This window comes from Pleurodeles waltl, chromosome 10 (genome assembly GCF_031143425.1).
Source record: "Pleurodeles waltl isolate 20211129_DDA chromosome 10, aPleWal1.hap1.20221129, whole genome shotgun sequence".
Classification (NCBI taxonomy): domain Eukaryota; kingdom Metazoa; phylum Chordata; class Amphibia; order Caudata; family Salamandridae; genus Pleurodeles; species Pleurodeles waltl.
This window is the reverse complement of record NC_090449.1, coordinates 157787920-157811683: the sequence shown is the minus strand read 5'-3', so window position 1 is coordinate 157811683 and position 23764 is coordinate 157787920. Positions and strand designations below refer to the sequence as shown.

Below are 23764 nucleotides of genomic sequence, written 5' to 3'. Positions count from 1 at the left end.
GTGCTGGGGCCTGGTTAGCAGGGTCCCAGCACACTTCTCAGCCAAGTCAGCATCAGTATCAGGCAAAAAATGGGGGGTAACTGCAACAGGGAGCCATTTCTTTACACAAGCCCCCCCCAGCCCACAGGCCAGGAGACTCAGCCAAAGCTGGGAGAGTCTTCCTAGTCTGTCAGGCGAGGAAGAGTAGAGGAAATAGGCTGGTTTGTTGCAGGGCCTACTCTGCCTTACATCCTCCTGTCCAGGTCATTCCCTCTGGGGAACTGACCCACTTCCACAGTGATAGGACCTAATCTGAACTGCCTCTTGTCTGTGCTTTTAATGTCTTCACCCATTCTCTCTATTTTGGGGTTAGAGGTATCCACCTCTGCTAATCTTATCTTAGCCAGGGTCACACCTAGCTTACCCAAAGAGGTTACCCAGAGCTGGAGTAACCCCACCATGACCAACAGGGTCAGGGGGCCTGTAGGAAGTTGGCTCTGTATGTGCTATTTCAAAGTAAGGAATAGCATGCACAGAGTCCAAGGGTTCCCCTTAGAGGTAAAATAGTGGTAAAAATAGATAATACTAATGCTCTATTTTGTGGTAGTGTGGTCGAGCAGTAGGCTTATCCAAGGAGTAGTGTTAAGCATTTGTTGTACATACACATAGACAATAAATGAGGTACACACACTCAGAGACAAATCCAGCCAATAGGTTTTTATATAGAAAAATATATTTTCTTAGTTTATTTTAAGAACCACAGGTTCAAATTCTACATGTAATATCTCATTTGAAAGGTATTGCAGGTAAGTACTTTAGGAACTTTAAATCATAAAAATTGCATGTATACTTTTCAAGTTATTGACAAATAGCTGTTTTAAAAGTGGACACTTAGTGCAATTTTCACAGTTCCTAGGGGAGGTAAGTATTTGTTAGGTTAACCAGGTAAGTAAGACACTTACAGGGCTTAGTTCTTGGTCCAAGGTAGCCCACCGTTGGGGGTTCAGAGCAACCCCAAAGTCACCACACCAGCAGCTCAGGGCCGGTCAGGTGCAGAGTTCAAAGTGGTGCCCCAAAACGCATAGGCTAGAATGGAGAGAAGGGGGTGCCCCGATTCCGGTCTGCTTGCAGGTAAGTACCCGCGTCTTCGGAGGGCAGACCAGGGGGGTTTTGTAGGGCACCGGGGGGGACACAAGCCCACACAGAAATTTCACCCTCAGCGGCGCGGGGGCGGCCGGGTGCAGTGTAGAAACAGGCGTCGGGTTCGCAATGTTAGTCTATGAGAGATCTCGGGATCTCTTCAGCGCTGCAGGCAGGCAAGGGGGGGGTTCCTCGGGGAAACCTCCACTTGGACAAGGGAGAGGGACTCCTGGGGGTCACTTCTCCAGTGAAAGTCCGGTCCTTCAGGTCCTGGGGGCTGCGGGTGCAGGGTCTCTCCCAGGCGTCGGGACTTTGGATTCGAAGAGTCGCGGTCAGGGGAAGCCTCGGGATTCCCTCTGCAGGCGGCGCTGTGGGGGTTCAGGGGGGACAGGTTTTGGTACTCACAGTATCAGAGTAGTCCTGGGGTCCCTCCTGAGGTGTCGGATCTCCACCAGCCGAGTCGGGGTCGCCGGGTGCAGTGTTGCAAGTCTCACGCTTCTTGCGGGGAGCTTGCAGGGTTCTTTGAAGCTGCTGGAAACAAAGTTGCAGCTTTTCTTGGAGCAGGTCCGCTGTCCTCGGGAGTTTCTTGTCTTTTTGAAGCAGGGGCAGTCCTCAGAGGAGGTCGAGGTCGCTGGTCCCTTTGGAAGGCGTCGCTGGAGCAGGATCTTTGGAAGGCAGGAGACAGGCCGGTGAGTTTCTGGAGCCAAGGCAGTTGTCGTCTTCTGGTCTTCCGCTGCAGGGGTTTTCAGCTAGGCAGTCCTTCTTCTTGTAGTTGCAGGAATCTAATTTTCTAGGGTTCAGGGTAGCCCTTAAATACTAAATTTAAGGGCGTGTTTAGGTCTGGGGGGTTAGTAGCCAATGGCTACTAGCCCTGAGGGTGGGTACACCCTCTTTGTGCCTCCTCCCAAGGGGAGGGGGTCACAATCCTAACCCTATTGGGGGAATCCTCCATCTGCAAGATGGAGGATTTCTAAAAGTTAGAGTCACTTCAGCTCAGGACACCTTAGGGGCTGTCCTGACTGGCCAGTGACTCCTCCTTGTTGCTTTCTTTGTTCCCTCCAGCCTTGCCGCCAAAAGTGGGGGCCGTGGCCGGAGGGGGCGGGCAACTCCACTAAGCTGGAGTGCCCTGCTGGGCTGTGACAAAGGGGTGAGCCTTTGAGGCTCACCGCCAGGTGTCACAGCTCCTGCCTGGGGGAGGTGTTAGCATCTCCCCCCAGTGCAGGCTTTGTTACTGGCCTCAGAGTGACAAAGGCACTCTCCCCATGGGGCCAGCAACATGTCTCTGGTGTGGCAGGCTGCTGGAACTAGTCAGCCTACACAGACAGTCGGTTAAGTTTCAGGGGGCACCTCTAAGGTGCCCTCTGGGGTGTGTTTTGCAATAAAATGTACACTGGCATCAGTGTGCATTTATTGTGCTGAGAAGTTTGATACCAAACTTCCCAGTTTTCAGTGTAGCCATTATGGTGCTGTGGAGTTCGTGTAAAACAGACTCCCAGACCATATACTCTTATGGCTACCCTGCACTTACAATGTCTAAGGTTTTGTTAAGACACTGTAGGGGCACAGTGCTCATGCACTGGTACCCTCACCTATGGTATAGTGCACCCTGCCTTAGGGCTGTAAGGCCTGCTAGAGGGGTGTCTTACCTATACTGCATAGGCAGTGAGAGGCTGGCATGGCACCCTGAGGGGAGTGCCATGTCGACTTACTCATTTTGTTCTCACTAGCACACACAGGCTTGTAAGCAGTGTGTCTGTGCTGAGTGAGGGGTCTCTAGGGTGGCATAAGACATGCTGCAGCCCTTAGAGACCTTCCTTGGCATCAGGGCCCTTGGTACTTAGAAGTACCAGTTACAAGGGACTTATCTGAATGCCAGGGTGTGCCAATTGTGGATACAATGGTACATTTTAGGTGAAGGAACACTGGTGCTGGGGCCTGGTTAGCAGGGTCCCAGCACTCTTCTCAGTCAAGTCAGCATCAGTATCAGGCAAAAAGTGGGGGGTAACTGCAACAGGGAGCCATTTCTTTACAGGGCCTAACTTGCTATTTGGCATGGGGTCTGACCACCATGCCAAGGATAGGGCAGCCATAAAGGCTAACACCCAGCAGAGGCCACTGACAGCTGTCAGTGCCCAGAACCACACCTTTAGCTCTTCACCTACAAGGGAAGGGGCTAAGTTACAGGCTTCTTTGGGTTCCGGGTGCCTGTCTGCTGTATTAGAGTGGGGGGTTACCACATCTTGTAGTAAACACCATTCTTCCACTCTTTCTTCTGTTAGCTGAGGAGCCACCCACTCAGGCTTAACAGTTGCCTGACTAGCCAGGACTTCTTGTGGGTCAAGTTGGACTGTACCAGTGCCACTTTTGGAGTTCTCCCCTTCTGGAGCAGAATCTCCTTGGCTTGCTGGAACCTTGGCTAAAGGTTGTCCACCTTTCCTACTCTGTTTTCTTTTCCTTCTGGGGCCTACTTGCAGTTACTGCAGTGGCAGCACTTCCAGAATCCTTGGGCGAGGACTGGCACTGGACCAGTTCCTCTCTTGGGCTCTGTCTAACCTCTGGGTAGTCATTTCCAAGGAGACAATCAAGGGGGAGGTCTGTACTGACTACCACCCTTCTCCAGCTAAAAGTCCCACCCACTTCTATGGGCACAAAAGCCACAGGCCTATCAGTGACCCTGTCTGGGCTAACTCTTACTCTGGCAGTCTCACCTGGGATGTACTGGTTTGAGAACACCAGCCTGTCATGCACAATGGTGTGACTGGCACAAGTGTCTCTCAGGGCAGTGGCTGGGATTCCATTCACCAGTAGGTGGTGGAAGTGTCTACTTCCCTCTGGAATCTCCAACTCACCTGTTGGGCCCTTTTTCCAGTTGAAGGCTATGAAGACCTCCTCATCTGAGGAGTCATCCCCAATGGCTACACTGGTCACCCCTGGGATTTTGCTAGGGGGTTTGTTTTTGGGACAAGAAGTGTCCTTAGTGTGGTGCCCTGTCTGTCTACAGTTATGGCACCATGCCTTAGTGGCATCCCAGTTCTTACCCTGGTACCCACCTTTGTTTTGAGTTGTGTCTCGGGGCCCACCTACCTGGTCTGGTTTTTGGGGGCCTACAGAGGACTCTTTTTCTTTGTTTCTAGTGTCACCCACTTTCTCCTGAGGAGGTTTTGTAACCCCTTTCTTTTGGTCACCCCCAGTGGAAGTTTTGGTTACCCTAGTCTTGACCCAGTGGTCTGCCTTCTTTCCCAATTCTTGGGGAGAAATTGGACCTAGGTCTACCAGATACTGATGCAACTTTTCATTGAAGCAGTTACTTAAAATGTGTTCTTTCATAAACAAATTATAAAGCCCAACATAGTCATGCACTTCATTTCCAGTTACCCAACCATCCAGTGTTTTCACTGAGTAGTCTACAAAATCAACCCAGGTCTGGCTCGAGGATTTTTGAGCCCCCCCTGAATCTAATTCTATACTCCTCAGTGGAGAATCCAAAGCCCTCAATCAGGGTACCCTTCATGAGTTCATAGGATTCTACATCTTTTCCAGAGAGTGTGAGGAGTCTATCCCTACACTTTCCAGTGAACATTTCCCAAAGGAGAGCCCCCCAGTGAGATTTGCTTACTTTTCTGGTTACACAAGCCCTCTCAAAAGCTGTGAACCATTTGGTGATGTCATCACCATCTTCATATTTAGTTACAATCCCTTTAGGGATTTTCAACATGTCAGGAGAATCTCTGACCCTATTTATGTTGCTGCCACCATTGATGGGTCCTAGGCCCATCTCTTGTCTTTCCCTTTCTATGGCTAGGATCTGTTTTTCCAAAGCCAATCTTTTGGCCATCCTGGCTAACTGGATGTCCTCTTCACTGGAGTTATCCTCAGTGATTTCAGAGGTGTTGGTCCCTCCTGTGAGGGAACCAGCATCTCTGACTATTATTTTTGGAGTCAGGCCTTGAGAGGCCCTGTCCTCCCTAGATAGGACTGGTAGGGGGGAATCACCCTCCAAGTCACTATACTCATCCTCTGAGTTGCCATCCTCAGAGGGGTTGGCTCTTTCAAACTCTGCCAACAGCTCCTGGAGCTGTAGTTTGGAAGGTCTGGAGCCCATTGCTATTTTCTTTAGTTTACAGAGTGACCTTCGCTCTCTCATCTGAAAGGTATTTCAGGTAAGTTCTCTAGGAACTTTGAATCATTACTTTAGCATGTATACTTTTTACATAAAACACAATAAGCTGTTTTAAAAGTGGACACAGTGCAATTTTCACAGTTCCTGGGGGAGGTAAGTTATTGTTAGTTTTAACAGGTAAGTAAGTCACTTACAGGTTTCAGTTTTTGGTCCAAGGTAGCCCACCGTTGGGGGTTCAGAGCAACCCCAAAGTTATCACACCAGCAGCTTAGGGCCGGTCAGGTGCAAAGGTCAAAGAGGTGCCCAAAACGCATAGGCTTCAATGGAGAGAAGGGGGTGCCCCGGTTCCAGTCTGCCAGCAGGTAAGTACCCGCGTCTTCGGAGGGCAGACCAGGGGGGTTTTGTAGGGCACCGGGGGGGACACAAGTCAGCACAGAAAGTACACCCTCAGCAGCGCGGGTGGCGGCCGGGTGCAGTGTGCAAACACGCGTCGGGTTTCCAATAGGAGTCAATGGGAGACCAAGGGGTCTCTTCAGCGATGCAGGCAGGCAAGGGGGGGGCTCCTCGGGGTAGCCACCACCTGGGCAAGGGAGAGGGCCTCCTGGGGGTCACTCCTGCACAGAAGTTCCGTTTCTTTGGGGGATGGGGGCTGCGGGTGCAGGGTCTTTTCCAGCCGTCGGGAAATGGAGTTCAGACAGTCGCGGTCAGGGGGAGCCTGGGGATTCCCTCTGCAGGCGTCGCTGTGGGGGCTCAGGGGGGACAACTTTGGTTACTCACAGTCGTAGAGTCGCCGGAGGGTCCTCCCTGAGTTGGTTGTTCTCCACCAGTCGAGTCGGGGTCGCCGGGTGCAGTGTTGCAAGTCTCACGCTTCTTGCGGGGAGTTGCAGGGGTCTTTAAATCTGCTCCTTGTAACAAAGTTGCAGTTCTTTTGGAGCAGTGCCGCTGTCCTCGGGAGTTTCTTGTCTTTTTCGAAGCAGGGCAGTCCTCAGAGGATTCAGAGGTCGCTGGTCCCTTGGAAAGCGTCGCTGGAGCAGGTTTCTTTGGAAGGCAGGAGACAGGCCGGTAAGTCTGGGGCCAAGGCAGTTGGTGTCTTCTGGTCTTCCTCTGCAGGGGTTTTTCAGCTCAGCAGTCCTTCTTCTTGTTAGTTGCAGGAATCTAAATTCTTAGGTTCAGGGGAGCCCTTAAATACTAAATTTAAGGGCGTGTTTAGGTCTGGGGGGTTAGTAGCCAATGGCTACTAGCCCTGAGGGTGGGTACACCCTCTTTGTGCCTCCTCCCAAGGGGAGGGGGTCACATTCCTATCCCTATTGGGGGAATCCTCCTTCTACAAGATGGAGGATTTCTAAAAGTCAGAGTCACCTCAGCTCAGGACACCTTAGGGGCTGTCCTGACTGGCCAGTGACTCCTCCTTGTTTTTCTCATTATCTCTCCTGGACTTGCCGCCAAAAGTGGGGGCTGGGTCCAGGAGGCGGGCATCTCCACTAGCTGGAGTGCCCTGGGGCATTGTAACACGAAGCTTGAGCCTTTGAAGCTCACTGCTAGGTGTTACAGTTCCTGCAGGGGGGAGGTGTGAAGCACCTCCACCCAGAGCAGGCTTTGTTTCTGTCCTCAGAGAGCACAAAGGCTCTCACCGCATGAGGTCAGAAACTCGTCTCTCAGCAGCAGGCTGGCACAGACCAGTCAGTCCTGCACTGAACAATTGGGTAAAGTACAGGGGGTATCTCTAAGATGCCCTCTGTGTGCATTTTTTAATAAATCCAACACTGGCATCAGTGTGGGTTTATTATTCTGAGAAGTTTGATACTAAACTTCCCAGTATTCAGTGTAGCCATTATGGAGCTGTGGAGTTTGTTTTTGACAGACTCCCAGACCATATTCTCTTATGGCTACCCTGCACTTACAATGTCTAAGGTTTTGCTTAGACACTGTAGGGGCATAGTGCTCATGCACCTATGCCCTCACCTGTGGTATAGTGCACCCTGCCTTAGGGCTGTAAGGCCTGCTAGAGGGGTGACTTACCTATGCCACAGGCAGTGTGAGGTTGGCATGGCACCCTGAGGGGAGTGCCATGTCGACTTAGTCATTTTCTCCCCACCAGCACACACAAGCTGGCAAGCAGTGTGTCTGTGCTGAGTGAGGGGTCCCTAGGGTGGCATAAAACATGCTGCAGCCCTTAGAGACCTTCCCTGGCATCAGGGCCCTTGGTACCAGGGGTACCAGTTACAAGGCACTTACCTGGATGCCAGGGTTGTGCCAATTGTGGAGACAATGGTACATTTTAGGTGAAAGAACACTGGTGCTGGGGCCTGGTTAGCAGGGTCCCAGCACACTTCTCAGCCAAGTCAGCATCAGTATCAGGCAAAAAGTGGGGGGTAACTGCAACAGGGAGCCATTTCTTTACAGATAGGATGAATAGATCCAAGCTTTGGGATGAACCTGGATACACGTTAGGGGGGGGGGGGGGGGGGGGGGGAAATCGATCCAGCTCTCCTTGTGCTTCTGAGGGATCTTTACACTGGTCTCTTGGCATCGATAAGGTATGGCCCCTCCGGTGAATGCATGCAACACTTTAAATTGAAGAGAGGCAGGCGCTAGGGTTGCATCCTGGCTCCCTTCCTTTTTGTTTTGTATATTAACTATCTGGAACAGGTTTTAGGTGAGCAAGGGTGTGATGTCCCATGGGTGGGAGAAAGACCACTCCCTGCCCTTCTATATGAGGACGATGTGGTCATGACAGCATGCACGGCTGAGATCCTCCAGCACCTTTTAGATCTTTTTATTTATTTTATGCATTCCATGGATTTTGCAAACAATTTTATGTCCCATATTATGGTGGTGGGCCCCAGGAACACCAAATCATATGGATTTTCAGCCAGTGGTCATAGCTTAAGTAAGGCTGACAACTTTTGTTATATGGGCAACTTACTAGATTGAGACCTTAACTGGCATTCTCTGATTAGGAGGAATACGGTCATCTTTAAGAGAGCTACACTTAGCCTACAGGATTTCCTGCAGTGCTTGGGACAAAAGCCTATAAAGATTCTCTTAAATATATATAAAACAAAGTACATCCCCATTGCTAGTTCTGGATCTGAAATCTGGGGATATACTGGAACTACCCCACATGGGGTAGCTGAAAACACCTTTATGAGAGGCCTCTTTAGTGTTGCGCAGGGTATCCCATCAAGGATTATATAGGAACAGTTGGGAATGGGTTATGTTTTAAATTTCATATGTCTCTGTCCACTTTTACTTTGGCTCGCAGTCTGGTTGAGTGGGGAGCTAAAGTTAAGCAGGCTCATCATCTGGGAATCTTTGGGCCTTGATACAATGCTGCATATTCCATGGTTGCACTATATTAAGTATAATTTCAAGGGCCTAGGGAGAACTGAGCTTTTTTCTAACCCTGGCTGCATTGTCAAAAAAAGCTTATATTTTCTCTCTGAGTGGCAGCAGAGTGTGAGGCCTCTGCATAACTAAGCAGTCAGTAACGTAATAGCATACAGTACAAAAGCTAACATTTACCAGCATACGTCTGTGACAATTCCTCAGTTTGTGACACTATGTACATTGTTCTCATCTGTCCGAGATTGAACTCTCCCCGTCACAAACGTATCAGGCCCCTGTTACTTCCTATGCATTGTTAGATTTGCAGCTTTTACCCTCAACCAATATGTTTCTATGTGACACGGTTTTTAGCTGGAGTCTTGAGCTCAAGCCAATAAAACCTTCATAGTATAAATACATGTGCAACAAATTATGCCTCAAACTATCTGGAAAAGCCCTTTATAGTGCTTATCCTGTACTCCCATTACGTCTTTATTTGATCTGACTAACTAGCAATTATTTTATCAATTGATTCACTGTAGGTTTTATTATATTATAGGTTGTATTTTTATTATGCATGAATTTGGACTTGTACACTTTTATGACTTGTATTGAAAAATCAGACTGATTGATTGATTAACGTCCAACTAATTGTAGAGGCCAACTGGACAGGCTTGACGCTACAGGACACTAAATACTGATAATAAATTAGAATGGTACTGGTACAGCGCTTACTGCTGTAGTTATCTTTGAATTCACTGGCACTCGTGGATTCCAAGACTGCACATCACAAGGACTAAATGAGTTGCTTGCTGACCTAGGTTATGTCACCTGCCGGAATGAATATTGCAAACGATGGTCTGTTAAAAAATATTTCAGTTCTAATGGGCAGCCGTTGTCCTCATAATAACACCTCTACCACGCGAATTACCTTTGTTTGAATGAACTATTTAAGTGAAACTTACTCCCGGCACTAGAAGACTGTCCTTAGACAAGTGGAAGATGACCTGAAGCAGCCTACCTAGGAAGCCGCAAAGTTTAAGGGATGATGAGGAAGGGAGATAGAGGAACCGTTGGGTTGGTGCCCAATCCACAGTCAATGTTTTCCCCGCAGCGATCTGGCCTATCCTTACACTTTAGCATTTGTGACAGCATTTCAGGCCAGGTGAGGCTCTCCTAGGTCATTACTGTTGGCCTTTGGGAGGGTGGTTAGATGACTTTGGAAAGGACCTCTTTAGATTTTGCCTCTACAGTTGTTATACACGACAAAAAGTAAAATCCAGATGCTACACCTGAAAATGGGGTACATGTGAAAGGGAGGAGTACAAGTGGAAGGGAGGGGAGCAAAGATGGTACTCCCTAAAACTCACAAAGGGCAATACGAGGTTGGAGAGAAACAGGTCTTGTAGAGTTCTGGCTCCTTTAAAGGGAAAGGAAAATGACAGACTGTAGTTGCTTTGTGGCTGGGCCGCTTTCTTCAGCAAAAATCAATCTAAAGATTACCAATTAGGCAATCCTCTTAATTACCTCCACGCTTTTTAGTGTAGATACAGGTCAATGCCAGGTCTTCCCACAGCATCTCCAGTAGGAAATCCAAGTTCAACTTCATACCGCAGCTGAAAGAACAATTAACAACAGGTCAGGATTTTAATAAATCAGAAAAGCTGCCTAGCACCAACACCAAATCCTCCATCACTGACAAACAGCAGAATAAATCTATAACCTGCTTCAAAATCTAACATATTAGTAATGCAGGCCAAATCATACAGTATGTTGTGCTGCTACAGCAGGAAACAAAGTGCAGTGAAATAACAGAACTATTAAGTTTTCAGTTTAGGAAAGTCTTCACAATGCAGATGTTTGTAGTTATTTGCATCTAATTTGCCTTAGCCAACTCCACATATGATATTCAGTACACGTACCCATCCTCCTCGGTTCATTAATCTCCTGGTAATGCCCACATCTTTTAAGGCAAATGGTGTCCACAAGCACTAATGCTCAATGTTTTCAGGACGTAATTACCAATATTAGAAAACCAAAATCCAAAACCTCTGAGGAAAATTCTGCATGTCTTCAGAGACCTGCACATGGATTTAACATGCAAAAAGGCACGAACGTTAGTGTATTTAGTTGCAGTAACACATGGTGCACAAGGAATTACACGGGTTGACATAGCCTTTTTTCCGCCTGACAGTCTATTCTGAAGCCTGGATTGTTTTCTTGCTAGATATTACTACAGTGACTATCGACTACTATGATAACTTTATTGCTGGATTTCTTAAAATCATTACAATATACGATGCAAATCAGAGGAGATAAGACTTGTAATACAATAGCAATTTCAAGATAGTGTACAAGGAAATTATACACGTTTAAAAACACTAACACTTGGTAATTAAATAAAAAAGAAGGTTGTGCAGCAGTTTTGACCAGGATCCGCATGCAGAGGACCCTGTGTTGGATGGCCAGGGATATGGCCTTACGCTTGGACCACAGGGGATTTTGTGGCAATGGCAAGGGTCAGGGGCCCGCTCAGATATTACTACAGTGGAAATTGAAGGGTGGGACTATTACCCATTTTTCCAATTGCAAAATATAGGAGCAATAGATGTGGTGTGCCACATTGTTATATGTAATGTGACCTCCTGCCAAAATATGGCTCTATTACAGTATACATACTAATCAAGAATACGGGAAATTGTTTGAACCACAAGCTCTTGACTGTTGATGTATATTTCTGATTAGAAGTATTTAATAAGGCTCCAATTTGTACGATTGTGAAATCTATTTTTGATTTCAATGCATTTTTGTTATCTTCACTAAACCTTAAGTAAATGCTGTACAAGGGTTTGAATCTCCAATGATGCTTTACAATAATTTAATTATTCGAATTGCATGTTTTAAGGAAAGTAGCCGTTAGTGTTTGGTGGGTTGAAACATCAACACTTAGAACAAATTCTCTTCGTGTGGTTGTTTGAATAAGGAATCAATTGTGCTGCATGTCTCAAGATGTTATATTGGAATATATAGATATTTTCCGATATTGTATTATATTGTAACACATTGGCCAATGAACTAAACTATAGTTGTATTTCAAGCTAACCACCAGTTCCACAGTATAGAACGGGCATGTTCCTACTCTTTATACTTTGGACAATCAAATATCTTTAAATGACCAGGACACTTATTTCAATTATTTCGTGGTTTTTATTTTTTTACTTACTCTCTATTTAAATGATATCAAAGGTTATAAATATTCTTGCACTGGATTTCTAAATTGTATGGCCTCTTTATTGAGCTTTCTGTTTGGCGCAGGTTTCTTCTGGCTAACTGAATATAAACTTCAAGCTGAACTTTGGTCTACTCCCACAATAACTAGGTTGACATAAGTAGCTGCCAAAACAAAATATTTGATTTTACAGTACCTGTTGGAGCCAAACATACCAATGAGCAAGCAAACTACTCTTTAATAATCTCTTACTCACTGGTAAAAAGAGATACCCAAGTGAAGTTTTTGATGGAATCTAGTCAAAGTGGATACATTTTTTTAAAGTATCATTGGAGTACATTTAGGGTGACAAGATATTAAAAACTAAAAAGCAGGACCTTTCATAAACACAGAAGTAGGACTGCAACTTTTGAATTGACCGAGGCCCACAGAAAGACACATTATGGAGTATACATTAAATACAATTTTTAAACACAGAATCACAAGTATTAATTAATGTGATTTCTGAAAGGGCTTAACACTAATTGTGCATTGGAACACATAAAAGCATGCCTTATTCTTTGTTGAAATCAGATGATGAAAAACTGGGACCGTCCCTGCAAAACAGGGACGTCTGGTCACCGCAAGTACATTTCACAGAACTCTCTGTGAACCAAACTGCCACTCACTGTAGGTAAGAAGCCCCTCTTACAAAGTGGAGAACACTGAAATTAAAATAGATGGGCATCAACTCTCAGCTAGTAAATTATATTTTTCATTTTTCTTTGTACACAAATGCTGCTCTTTGTAGAGAATTGTTGCATTAACCAAACATTCACATGTTCCAAAGCAAAGTGCTATGCTCCACCTGTGCACACTCTCCTAGGGGTTTAGCAGCTCACCTTATCACAACACTATTCGGCCTTCGAGCCAGGCGGTCCACATCTTCCATGGAGACCTGATCAATTTTGTTATAAACCTAGGGTAGATTAAGTAAAAAATAATTATGTATCATTTTTAACAACGCCATGTTTCATAAACAATTCATTCAAGCCATTCAAAAGGAAACGCATCTCAGAACAGAACTAATAGATCCACTCAGTCATCAGAATTTTCCCATAAGGATATAAGTCAGCCTCTGCACTCCCTACCTGTCACATATACAATCTATGTATTACAAATCTTCAGACAAGGGCAACAGCAAGAACTGTCACAAAAGGAGAATAGTAAAAAGAACAAACAGTAACTACACATGAACACCAAAGAAACCAACAGATGAACCTGAATTTAGGGTCAGAGACAACAGAACAATCTCTACTGTAGACGCAATTCAGTAAATTAAACATTTGGCAATTTAGCTCACAGGACATCCTTCCCAAAATATTTTGTGTAGCAAGTGTTATGGAGGTGTGCAAAAACTGGATTTTAAAGTTTAAATTGTACAACTTAACTTATGGAATTAATAAATGTGGATTTATACATGTAGAAATTCCATTATCAGTTTCAGACAATTGGCTATTATGATGTATTTGTCATAAGGCAAGGAAAGGGATGGGAGCAGAAGTGTTTGCGATGGGACCAGGTGCTGATTACAGGGAAAGATGGGGAAACCCAAAAAGCTATAACTTTCTGGACATTCACAAACCTCCCAAATTACTTTTCACACCCATTTTGTGCATGTACTCATGGTGGAAAGGCTTCTAGGGTGCATGACAGGTATGAAACAACATCTCAACCCACCTTATTTGTTAGGGGTTAAGAGGAAGGGGTACTGTGGTGCGTTGTCCTTAGTGCTTGGGTTGGAGACCCTTCCTTTAGCATTAGGCTCGCAGCCTGTGTCTTTTACTTAGACACGTTTTTATTAATTTCAAATGTTTTAGCACAGACAGCTATCAGCTTGTTGTTTTCATGTTTTAATCGGCTGCAGGGGGCGCAGAGGGCATTCCAGTCATGGACGTCCTGCAACATACAACATCCCATTAACAGCTCTGCTGATCCTGGCACTGACTCTTCAGCCAACCAAGAGGATTGCCATCCAGACAACAGGCAGACCTTAGGCATAGGGCATATGTCAGAATCATTTAGGATCATACAAAAACAGTGGGGCTGTTAATCTTCTTTGACCTAATCGTAATGATGATCACGGTTTCATGTTTCATCTGCTGTATTATCGCAGCACACGCTTTGTATAATAGGATGCAATTGCTTCAATAAATGTAGTAAAATCCATTTTGCATCTCTTATTCTGCCTTGGCATGTGTGAGTCTTGGTAACTGAGCGAAAAGGGTATGATCTGTTCATCACATCTTCCTTGAGGAGTCACAGTGTCATGTTTAGACTGCCACAAATCATCTTTACTTTCTAAGTTTGGGTGAGGCACTGCAGGCTAGCCAGGAATCAGGCTGACAGCTTCTAGACAGTGTGGGATTGACTTGGTCACCCACACGCAGTGGTGCTTCCGCCCTAAAACACGCAGTCTTATTACCATAGTAGGAATTGCATGACAGTATCTCCACAAGCAAAATATCTTCTATGTAGGGAAAGCCCAAATAAAAGTTATGGTAACACCATCACTTCTCCCACAAACTGGTTAAATCATTAGCGAAAAATATATTCAAAGGTTTGCACAGAAAGGGCTGTACAGCGTTGTAATGTGCCCAAAAGATTTTGTAATGGTCCATAACTGGACACAATGCGTTGACACCACTCAAGCATCAATGCAAAACCTTTATAAATAAACTCTTTGGTGTCTTTATCTGTCACATGAAAGATAGCGCTCATGCAGACATGAAGTATAACAGCAGAATCTGCTGAGCAAAATGAATCACACCAAAAATCAGTTACTAATCTGTTTCAAAAAGATATCAGAATCAAGTCAACATGTCAGCCTAATGAGAACAGTAACTCAGAATAATTGCAGAGAGATGCTATTGTCTACAAAATGACATGCAATATGGAACAAAATAAACATGTTGCCATAACTATCTCCTTTCTGTTGATCACTGTTCATTTGAGAAAAACAGACCACAAGAAGTAAAAGCCACTTCCCGTTTTTGCTGCAACTGTAATTTTGCTCTGTGACCTGCCCTTCACCTTGGCTGCAGGCAGCAGGAATTATGAGGTCACAAGTCAACTATAATAACTTATTACAGTTTAACAGCGACGTCATTTCGTTATTACAGGTAGCTAAACTAGTTGCAACTCGAATAATAAGGGAAGCAGAGATGGTCTTTTACGCAGGGATTGTACGCGCCGATGTATTAAGAAAAATGTTGACTGAAAGACAGTAGCGTCATTTTATTACACTCAAAAGGAAAATAACATCACAAGCCTTTAGATCTCACCCATCAGAAGACATCACAGAAACTGCTGAGCCAAGCTATCTGATCCTCCAACACATCATAAAGTAACATCAGATCACCTTTGGTCCAGAGTAAACCATATTAATTTGCAGAAACAAAGCAGAAAAATCATATAGCCTGTGCAAAAGTAATACAATTACTTTAAAATATCTACTCACAAAAGCTGATAAAAGGGACGATCTGTCACCATAAACAAGCACAAAGAACAGTCGCATTGCAATCTGTGGAAAACCCTACTCTGATGATGCCCATGCCATCCTTTACAGCTAGGCATATTTCTGGACCACCAGCCTCTTGCGTTTTTAGCTGGAAGTTTGTGAATTAAGGGATGGCTCATCCACAAGTTCACAAATTGTTAAACAGACTAGCAAAGGTTGCTAAAGAATTAAGGGTTTTAAATCCGGCCCCTACATGATACCCTGGTTGGCTGCTCCATGACATATTGCTTATATCAATCCTTTTGTCGCATCAACAACAAACTATGTTTTACAGCAAAAGTACGGTCTCCGCCTATGCCATTAGTCACCATCTCTTACAATAAAAGGCTGAAAGGACGGACATTGGTTTATATTCAGTCTATTTTAAAGTACAGTACTGAAGGGTATAACATGTGTCTGTGTCCGGATGACTGAATAATGGGAAGGAGAGGAAGTGTTCAAAATGGGAAGAAGTGAATCATGTTTCTTTTATGATGGACCATGGTTAGTCAAAGCCTGGAAGGCCAGCCCAACCACTCCAGTCTATCAGTTCCCGTTCAGTTTGTACTATTTGTTTGTTTTAAATCGCAGTCATTGTAAAAGAAACATTTCACAATTAAAGCGAATCATTGATGTATAAAAACAAACTTCAAAGTAGTTGGGAATCAAACTTAAAAGAAATTCAATTTGGGGCAGAAAAAGCATTACATATAAAACAACAAATTATAAGAAGTCATGGTTACTTTTCCATTTCAGGTACTTTAGCTGGTTACCTGCAGAAGTGTAAGACATTCGATCTTTATAACATGAAGGACAAATAAAAAAGCACGTCCCTCTATGGCCCAAGTCCAAACAATTTTCCAAATTAAAGATTAGATGACTAAACGGTACATATGGAAAGCTGACAAATGCCTGCCACTTAACATAGTGTTGCTCATAGATTCTAAGTCGTAGGATTCTTCTTAGTGGCCATAAGCACAGTATAAACATCGACAACATTTCTGTAAGAAGTACATTCTTTTTTTCAAATTAAAATAAAAGCACTAATGCAATAAATCAGCTAACGTACATCTATCTACCTGTTAACACCAATGTGTAAATAGCTTTTAGAAAATGAAGCACTGGCAAAGCCAATAAGTCTGACTTGCTTTTTGAGTCCTGACTAAAACATTGTAAAATGTTTAAAATATTTTAATAAGTGTACTTGGAGATGTAGAACAGTCCCACTTGCATTGTAGTGCAAGTACTCTCTTGAAGGTGGAAGGATAAACTAAACAGCCAGTAGAACAAAGGCTAAGGAAATTCTCCTACGAGGAGAGCTACAACCCACTGTATATTTGAAAGCATTGAACACGATCCCCAAACATACCTTCTGTTAAAGGTTGCTATGTTTGAGACTAAACCCATTTTCTGTTTCACTCAACAACTCAAGACCTAGTTACTTCATGTACCCTTTTTGCAAATGAAAGCATATTTTTCTTTTTCAATTATGTGTTCATTCTCCACACCGTGCTCTACCTGAAACTATGCCAGCTCTCTTTGACAGGTGTCACTTTTGTGGATAGAAGCAATCTTGGAAGGATGATCATGAGGCTGCGTCATAGGTCTTACAAATGTATTCTTTTAAGTGCAGAATCTCTTGGGTGATGCCAAATAACAAACAAGAAGGATGTTTGCTTCAGGGTGAAAAAGAAAGTTAGTTGAGCACCTTCTGGGCCTCTCTGATTATAGCACATCAAGGAAGTAATAATCCTCTCTTGTAACCTGCTCCTTCATCTACTGCCATCAGTGTTCAGCACTCCAGTAAAAGGCAGTAATATCAACTCCTTTCATGACAGAAGATAAGACGACAATGAGTATGCAGAATCAGATTCAACTGTCCTCCACCCAACAGTCCATGATGGTGTCAAAATAAATTCTCTGGGGCCTACTGGCACATACATGTTATCTCTTTTACAAAAGAAACTGGTGGGGACTGTTCCAACAAACCAAGCAATAAGCACATCTCCAGCGTCCTAGTAGTAAAAAAAAAAAAAAAATGTTTGGGATATCATCCAATTCTGGACCTTAAAGGAGCACACAGACAGGTCAAAAAACGGAAGCTGTTAATGAGGCATTTCTCCAGCACATGTAAACTCCATAGCAGTTTTTCACCAGAGTATGTGCTCCACAGAAGTGAACTTTCACATTCCTACTACTGAAAGCAGATTTATTTAGATTTAAATTTGGAAAAAGACACCACCAACACCAAGTTCTTCTGTTCGGCTCTAAACTCATGGCAGTGGCAACTGCTTTGTCTCAGAAGAAGCACGTGTTCTTCTATCCTTACTTAGGACAACTATGTGCACAAAGGTGATTCCGAAAATAAGGTGCTAAAGAATGTGCAGACAGCAATAAGCCTACTTCAAGACTTGGCACTGCAGATCTATTTGAAAAGACTATGCTCCAGCCTTTTCAAGTCATTCAGTATTAGGGGGCAAAGATGACTGGGCATAACGATTGCAAAAATGTTTCCTTCTGTGTTATTCAGAACAAGTGTAACTCGGGGGGAACAAATACTCCCTATTCATTGTACTGGTTGGAATAAATTCTGTGAGAATCATAAAAAAAAACAAAGACATCGTAATACAATAGTACAATGAGATCCACAATGAAAATGTCTGGCATTGTTTAAATTAGTAAAATGTGAGGTTAAAGTTCCTAAGTGGTACCCACATATAAACAAGGCATGTAGACCCGGTTTCCTACAATCACATCAATAAAATCATCTGGGGTGGCATCTTCTCGAAACAGGATTTCAGCATTGAATATTTCTAAGTTATGTATTGTTAAGGAGTCTATCTCATATGCCACAGACACACAGCAATTTACAGTTCAGAGTAGGGTTGTCACTATTCTTTGAATTCGGACACGTACCTGTTTTACACACAAAGCACATAAGACCAACTTCTGAAGTTAGAGCATACGGGCAGAAGAATGTGCAATTGGTAGAGGACTAGGAAATACACAACGATTCACATAATGCAAAGAACCCATAAAACTGGAGTTACATGTAGTTGTACCCGGAACAGCGGTCAAGTACTCATTCTATCAAATCTAAATGAAACACATCAAGGAAAAGCATGTCTTTAATCCAGTGGTGTTTGGTGTCATGATGAGCTCTCACTTTGACTGCACCAATGAACTCTATGTTGTCCCATCAATTCATTCGACTATACAGAGATCAGAATGCCCCTGAAAGGCTGATTTCCAGATTTAAGACATTCCAACCATTCTCTTCTCCTCTAAGAAGGATTCACAAGCTATCCAAGGTAATGTTATTTTTAAGATTACGAGCCTCGCATTCAAATGCTCGATTAGCCTAGCCGCTATCTACCTCCACGTAGGAAAGTCCCTCTTTTTGGCATGGTTAACCCACGTTTTGCCTGCTGGCAGTGTACTTTGACTGCTTTTACTGGGATCCTGCTAACCAGGACCCCAGTGATCGTGCTCTCTCCCATAAATGTGGTTAGCTTGGTACCTTTTACACCACAATTGGCCTACTGGTGTACCCCTGTAAGTGCCAAGTGTATGGTACTTAGGTACCCAGGGCATTGGTACACCAGGCGTCCCTAGTGGGCTGCAGCTTGTATAATGCCACCCATCGGAGCCCATGCAAACTGTCTGCATGCCTGCCATTTGCAGCTTGCGTGAAAAGATGCATGCAAGCTTTCACTGCTGATCACTACACCAGGTCACTGTAAGTCACCCCTATGGTAGGCCCTTTCGGCCCTAAGGGCAGAATTCAGCTCCTTGTGTGTACGGGCACCCCTGCAAGAGCAGAGGTGCCCCTTGAACTCCAGTTCTAATTCCCTGGACTTCGTAAGTGTGGGGAAGCCATTTTAGCTATGTACTGGCCTTAGGTTTAGCTATGTACTAGACCTATGGTCCAGCTACATAATGGTAACTCCGAACCTAGGCATGTTTGGTATCAAACATGTCGGAATCATACCCAAATACTGATACCTGTGTTGGTGGCATGATTCCAGGCACTCTAGAGGCTCCTTAGAGGAACCCTCCCCCAGTATTGCTCCTACCAGTCTTCCAGGGTCTTCAAACAGCCCACGCTGCTGCAGGCCCTCAGACAGGATTCTGCTCCCCTGCTGCTTGACCAGCTCAAGCAGTGGAAGGCAGAACAAAGACTTTCCTGTGGGAGAGGGGTGCAACCTCCTCTCCCTTGGAAATAGGCGTTACAAGGCTGGGCCTCCACAGACCAACGGCTTGCTTAGATGGGCACATTTGGTGCCCTTTCTGCATAATCCGGTTTGCACAAGTCCAAGGACCTCCGGTCTCTGCTCTGGAGCGAAACTGCACAAAGGAAAGCAGAGTGACATTCCCCTGTCCATCATCTCCTTCCCCCCCCAAATGTGGTGCCCACAGCTCCTCCAGGTGACCACTTGATTCTGTCATCTTAAAACCAAGATGGACAGAGGTCCCTGGGAGCATCTGACCGGTCAGGTTAGGCAGATTACATCAGTGGCCCCCTCTGATATGTGCTCACCTTGCAAAGTGACCAAGCCTCTTTTTGGGCTATTGGGGACTCTCTTGCAGGTGGGTCCCCAAATTCGGTGTGCAAGACTCCACCAGGACTCCTCTGCTCATGGCCCCCGGAACTGCTGCTGGACTCCACAGGACCCAAACAAGACAACAACACTGAGACGACCTCTCCTTGCAACATTGTTTCCACAGCTCCTGTCAGCTCTGTGCAACATTTCCATGGCTGTGCATCGTCTGGAGTTGGCATGACTTCAGCTGCACCAAAGAAGCAAAAAGGAATTTCCTTTGGAGTGAAGGAGTCATTCCCCTGCATCTGCAGGTATCTAAGATCTGCTGTCCTCTGGACCTGCGAAGATTCTCCAACACAGGTGGTGGTTCTGAGGGGTCTTCTGGGTCCTCCTTGCCTTCTGTCCAACCTGAGACACGGTGAGTTCTTGCCTCTTCCTCCAAGACAGAATCCCTGTGGAAGGCCACTGTTGCAGCAACCAAGGCTTGTTGACTCTTGCTCCGACGGATCTTCAGGCTTCAAGTAGTCCCGGCTCCTAGCACTCTACCTCTGCAAGGACAGACTCCTCTCTGCTGCTTTAGCGACGTGGGACTCCTCTTCAGGTGTGAAGCCAGGGCCTCACCGCAACGTACTATGCCTGCTGCCAGTGGGTTGCTTGTCGGGGCTCAGACTTCTTCTACTGGCTCTCCTGTCTTCTTAGGGTCAGCCCAGACTCCCCTCCACGGGTCGAGTCCCCAGGACCTTGCTGGTACTCTTCAGCTCTGCAAATCTCCAACAGCTCCAGTTACATTTGCTTGTGCTTTTTTGGTGGTCCCCCTGACCACTGTCCCATCTGCAATTCAGCGACCATCGAGGGACAGCTCCTATGTGACATCAGGGACGCCTCTGCAGCTCCAGGACTCCATAGCTGGACTTCATCCATGACCATCGACCCGGATCTTCACTCACAGAAGGGTGGGCATTGCCTCCTGCCCTGCCTGGACACTCCTCTGTGGACTGAACTCTATCTGCTTCTTTTGCAGGTCCTCTTCATCCTGAATCCACCGTTGGGTTCCACCGGCCTGGTCCTGTTCTTGCAATATTCCAATTCCAAGTCCCCATGTAACCCTATGGGACGACCAGGTAACTTACCTCTGCTCTCCTGGTCGCTGGGAGTCTTCTAGATACTTACATCTTGAGGTTCCATAACCTCGCAGCCCTTGGGTAACAACTCCATATCCTCTGGTCGGGGACCCATTCTCTCATTCCACTATTATAGTATTTGGTTTGGCCCCTTTATAGGGTCTGTGCTATTTCTAGTGCTTTTATGCTAATCCCCATGACTTACCTGTGCATATTTTGTGTACTTACCTCCAGAAATGGGGATTGCCTATAGTATTTTAGTTCAGTGTTCCTATAATAATGTACCTTTACTTTTGCAACACTGTGTGGTTCATTTCATGTGTGATAAGCTACTGTGTGACTACTGTGGTATTTCAAGTGCTTCACACTCCTCCTAAACAAGTCATGGTTTCCCGCCACAGCTACCACTAGAAAGCCCTGGCTTCATAGACACTGTAACACTTACTAATAAGGGTTGCCTGGACCTAGTATAAGTGCCAACACCATAGGTGTCCCCAACACACCAAGCCAGTCTCCTACACTCCAGAAAGAGGTCAGGCAACCCAACCATTACACAACCTGTCATCACTACTTTTGCACTGCCAAAGGAAGACGGAAAAGAGGCTATCCATCGTTCTTTGCATTTGGAATGGTCTTTTTCTAGGCTTTCACAAAACCATCAGTGTCAAGAGAAAGAGGGGCAAACTGGAAACGCACACCTTACCGGTTATAGCGCTCCTCCCAAAATTTTGAACTTTGATACAGTGCATTTGGTGCCCACTTATGTAAATTCCACCACTATGCGCTATTAGGAACCATGCCTACACATGGGCCTAAGCACTAAAATTTCCACTATTGATTGTGGATAATCATATACAGACTATGGGCCTGATTCTAACTTTGGAGGACGGTGTTAAACCGTCCCAAAAGTGGCGGATATACCACCTACCGTATTACGAGTTCCATAGGATATAATGGACTCGTAATACGGTAGGTGGTATATCCACCACTTTTGGGACGGTTTAACACCGTCCTCCAAAGTTAGAATCAGGCCCTATATGTATTAACAAACTCATATTTCAGGCTAGATCAATCTAACTAGGATCGGCCTCAACAAATCACTATAACCAAGAAGAGTTCAATGCTGCAGGAATAATAATTAGGCTGTGCAGTGTGCACTTTACAAAAATAGTGTTAACTATTCCTTTCCAGTGCCTCAGCTGGAGGGAGCCATCAGTGGGAGGAAAGTCATCATTGCAGTGGAAACACATACTGGAAAAGCCAATTGATATTTTATTGCAAGTATATGTTCCAAAACTAAACAGAAGACAACAATATGCCATTACGTAACCGTTGTGGCCAGATAAGTGCATATTACATGATAAGCAAGTTACGTTTTAAACAATAGTGATTACAGATTATTTCAGCAGAACAAAACAGGTGCCTTCCAGCAGGCATGTGTACTTCGAACACTTATACAGAAACCTGTTTTACATCTAATGACCAACAAAGTGAAATTATGGTTCTCACTGGAGCAAAGAAAATATATTATTAATTTTGATATACTGTAACCTAAATACCTAGTTTAAACACAAAAGAATATCTATTCAAAAAGGGTTATGACCATAAACAAAAAAGCAGTGGCAGAGTAAAGTATTGGCCCATCTGCTCTGGCACTAAATTGTACTTTTTTATCCAGATGTGGACATATGATCAGGCAAATTGCTGTCACTCACAATCATGTGAGCCAATGACTGAAATGGGCTTACACATTGTGCCATGGTGTATGCTGTGTGGGTAGCAAAATGGGTAAGAAAGTTGAATGAAGAGAGTAAAACCAAAGCCATTCTATGCATCTATAAACCTATGTATATGTTTTTTAATTTACAAATTATTTTAATGATATCAAGCTGGTGAAACAAGCAAAATTGTCTCAACACCAGACCTAAAACCTCAGTGAAAACTGCAATAAAGTACAGTCATTGTGGACGTTGTTGAAGACCTCCTCATTTTGCCCACAGTCTAAATGTAGAAAGTCCTTAGATGTGACTTCTGGGTTTTAAGTATTCTATATATAAACAATGAAACGGGCCAAACATTTTACCCAAACCAACTCCTGCTCCAGAAAAATTATTTAGCAAATCATTTGTAGGTAGCAAAACTAAACACATTTGGGGATCGAATGCAGTTTAACAGAACAGGCACTAACATGTATTTTTTGACCGCCAGCATTAGTGAACATGAGGTAAAAGTGCCCCTCAAAGGTGCTGAAATCCACCTAAAAAAAGAAAAAATTTGATCCCCACTAGGTCATTTTACCAGCCGTAGTGATTAATAGATGCTAAAATAATTCACATTGCAATCACTGGAAAAGTAAACCTAAAGGTAGCACCCTCTGTTCAGCACTCTAGATACATTCTGTATACAGAGCTTGTTGAAAGGATACTGTATTCATGGAGGATGAGTTGCACCAACTTTTCAGAACACTGCGTCAGGGGAACTGTTGAATTGAAGGAGATACCGCCACCTTTCTTTGGCTGCAAAATTAAGAGAAAATAATTATTTGGATGGTTACTGCTTCATATGTGACTTGATGCCAGTATAACCTATGTTCAATAAATAACGATAAATAAATAAAGATAGTCACCAGTTTATAAAGCACGCAAGTCACGGAGTATAATTAGCTTTGGCTGGAGGGCACCGGGCTGCATTCAGGGCAATAATTAATGCTTATCAGTAGGCTGGCCGGCTGGCTGGCTGGGGTGATCGCTTGCTAGGTAAAATGTT

The 23764-nt window shown here is 44.6% G+C and overlaps 1 protein-coding gene across 1 annotated transcript in view; it reads right to left on the bottom strand.

Annotated features, from left to right (window-relative positions):
- Positions 1–23764, bottom strand: part of DRG2 (developmentally regulated GTP binding protein 2) — a 111490-nt gene that overhangs the window by 23443 nt on the left and 64283 nt on the right. Inside the window, exons 7-10 of the mRNA XM_069210093.1 lie at positions 23424–23514; positions 18049–18146; positions 12677–12753; positions 10094–10182 (exon numbers count right to left, since the gene is read on the bottom strand). Coding sequence (XP_069066194.1) covers positions 10094–10182; positions 12677–12753; positions 18049–18146; positions 23424–23514 — 355 coding nt within the window. The remainder of the gene's footprint in view (positions 1–10093; positions 10183–12676; positions 12754–18048; positions 18147–23423; positions 23515–23764) is intronic.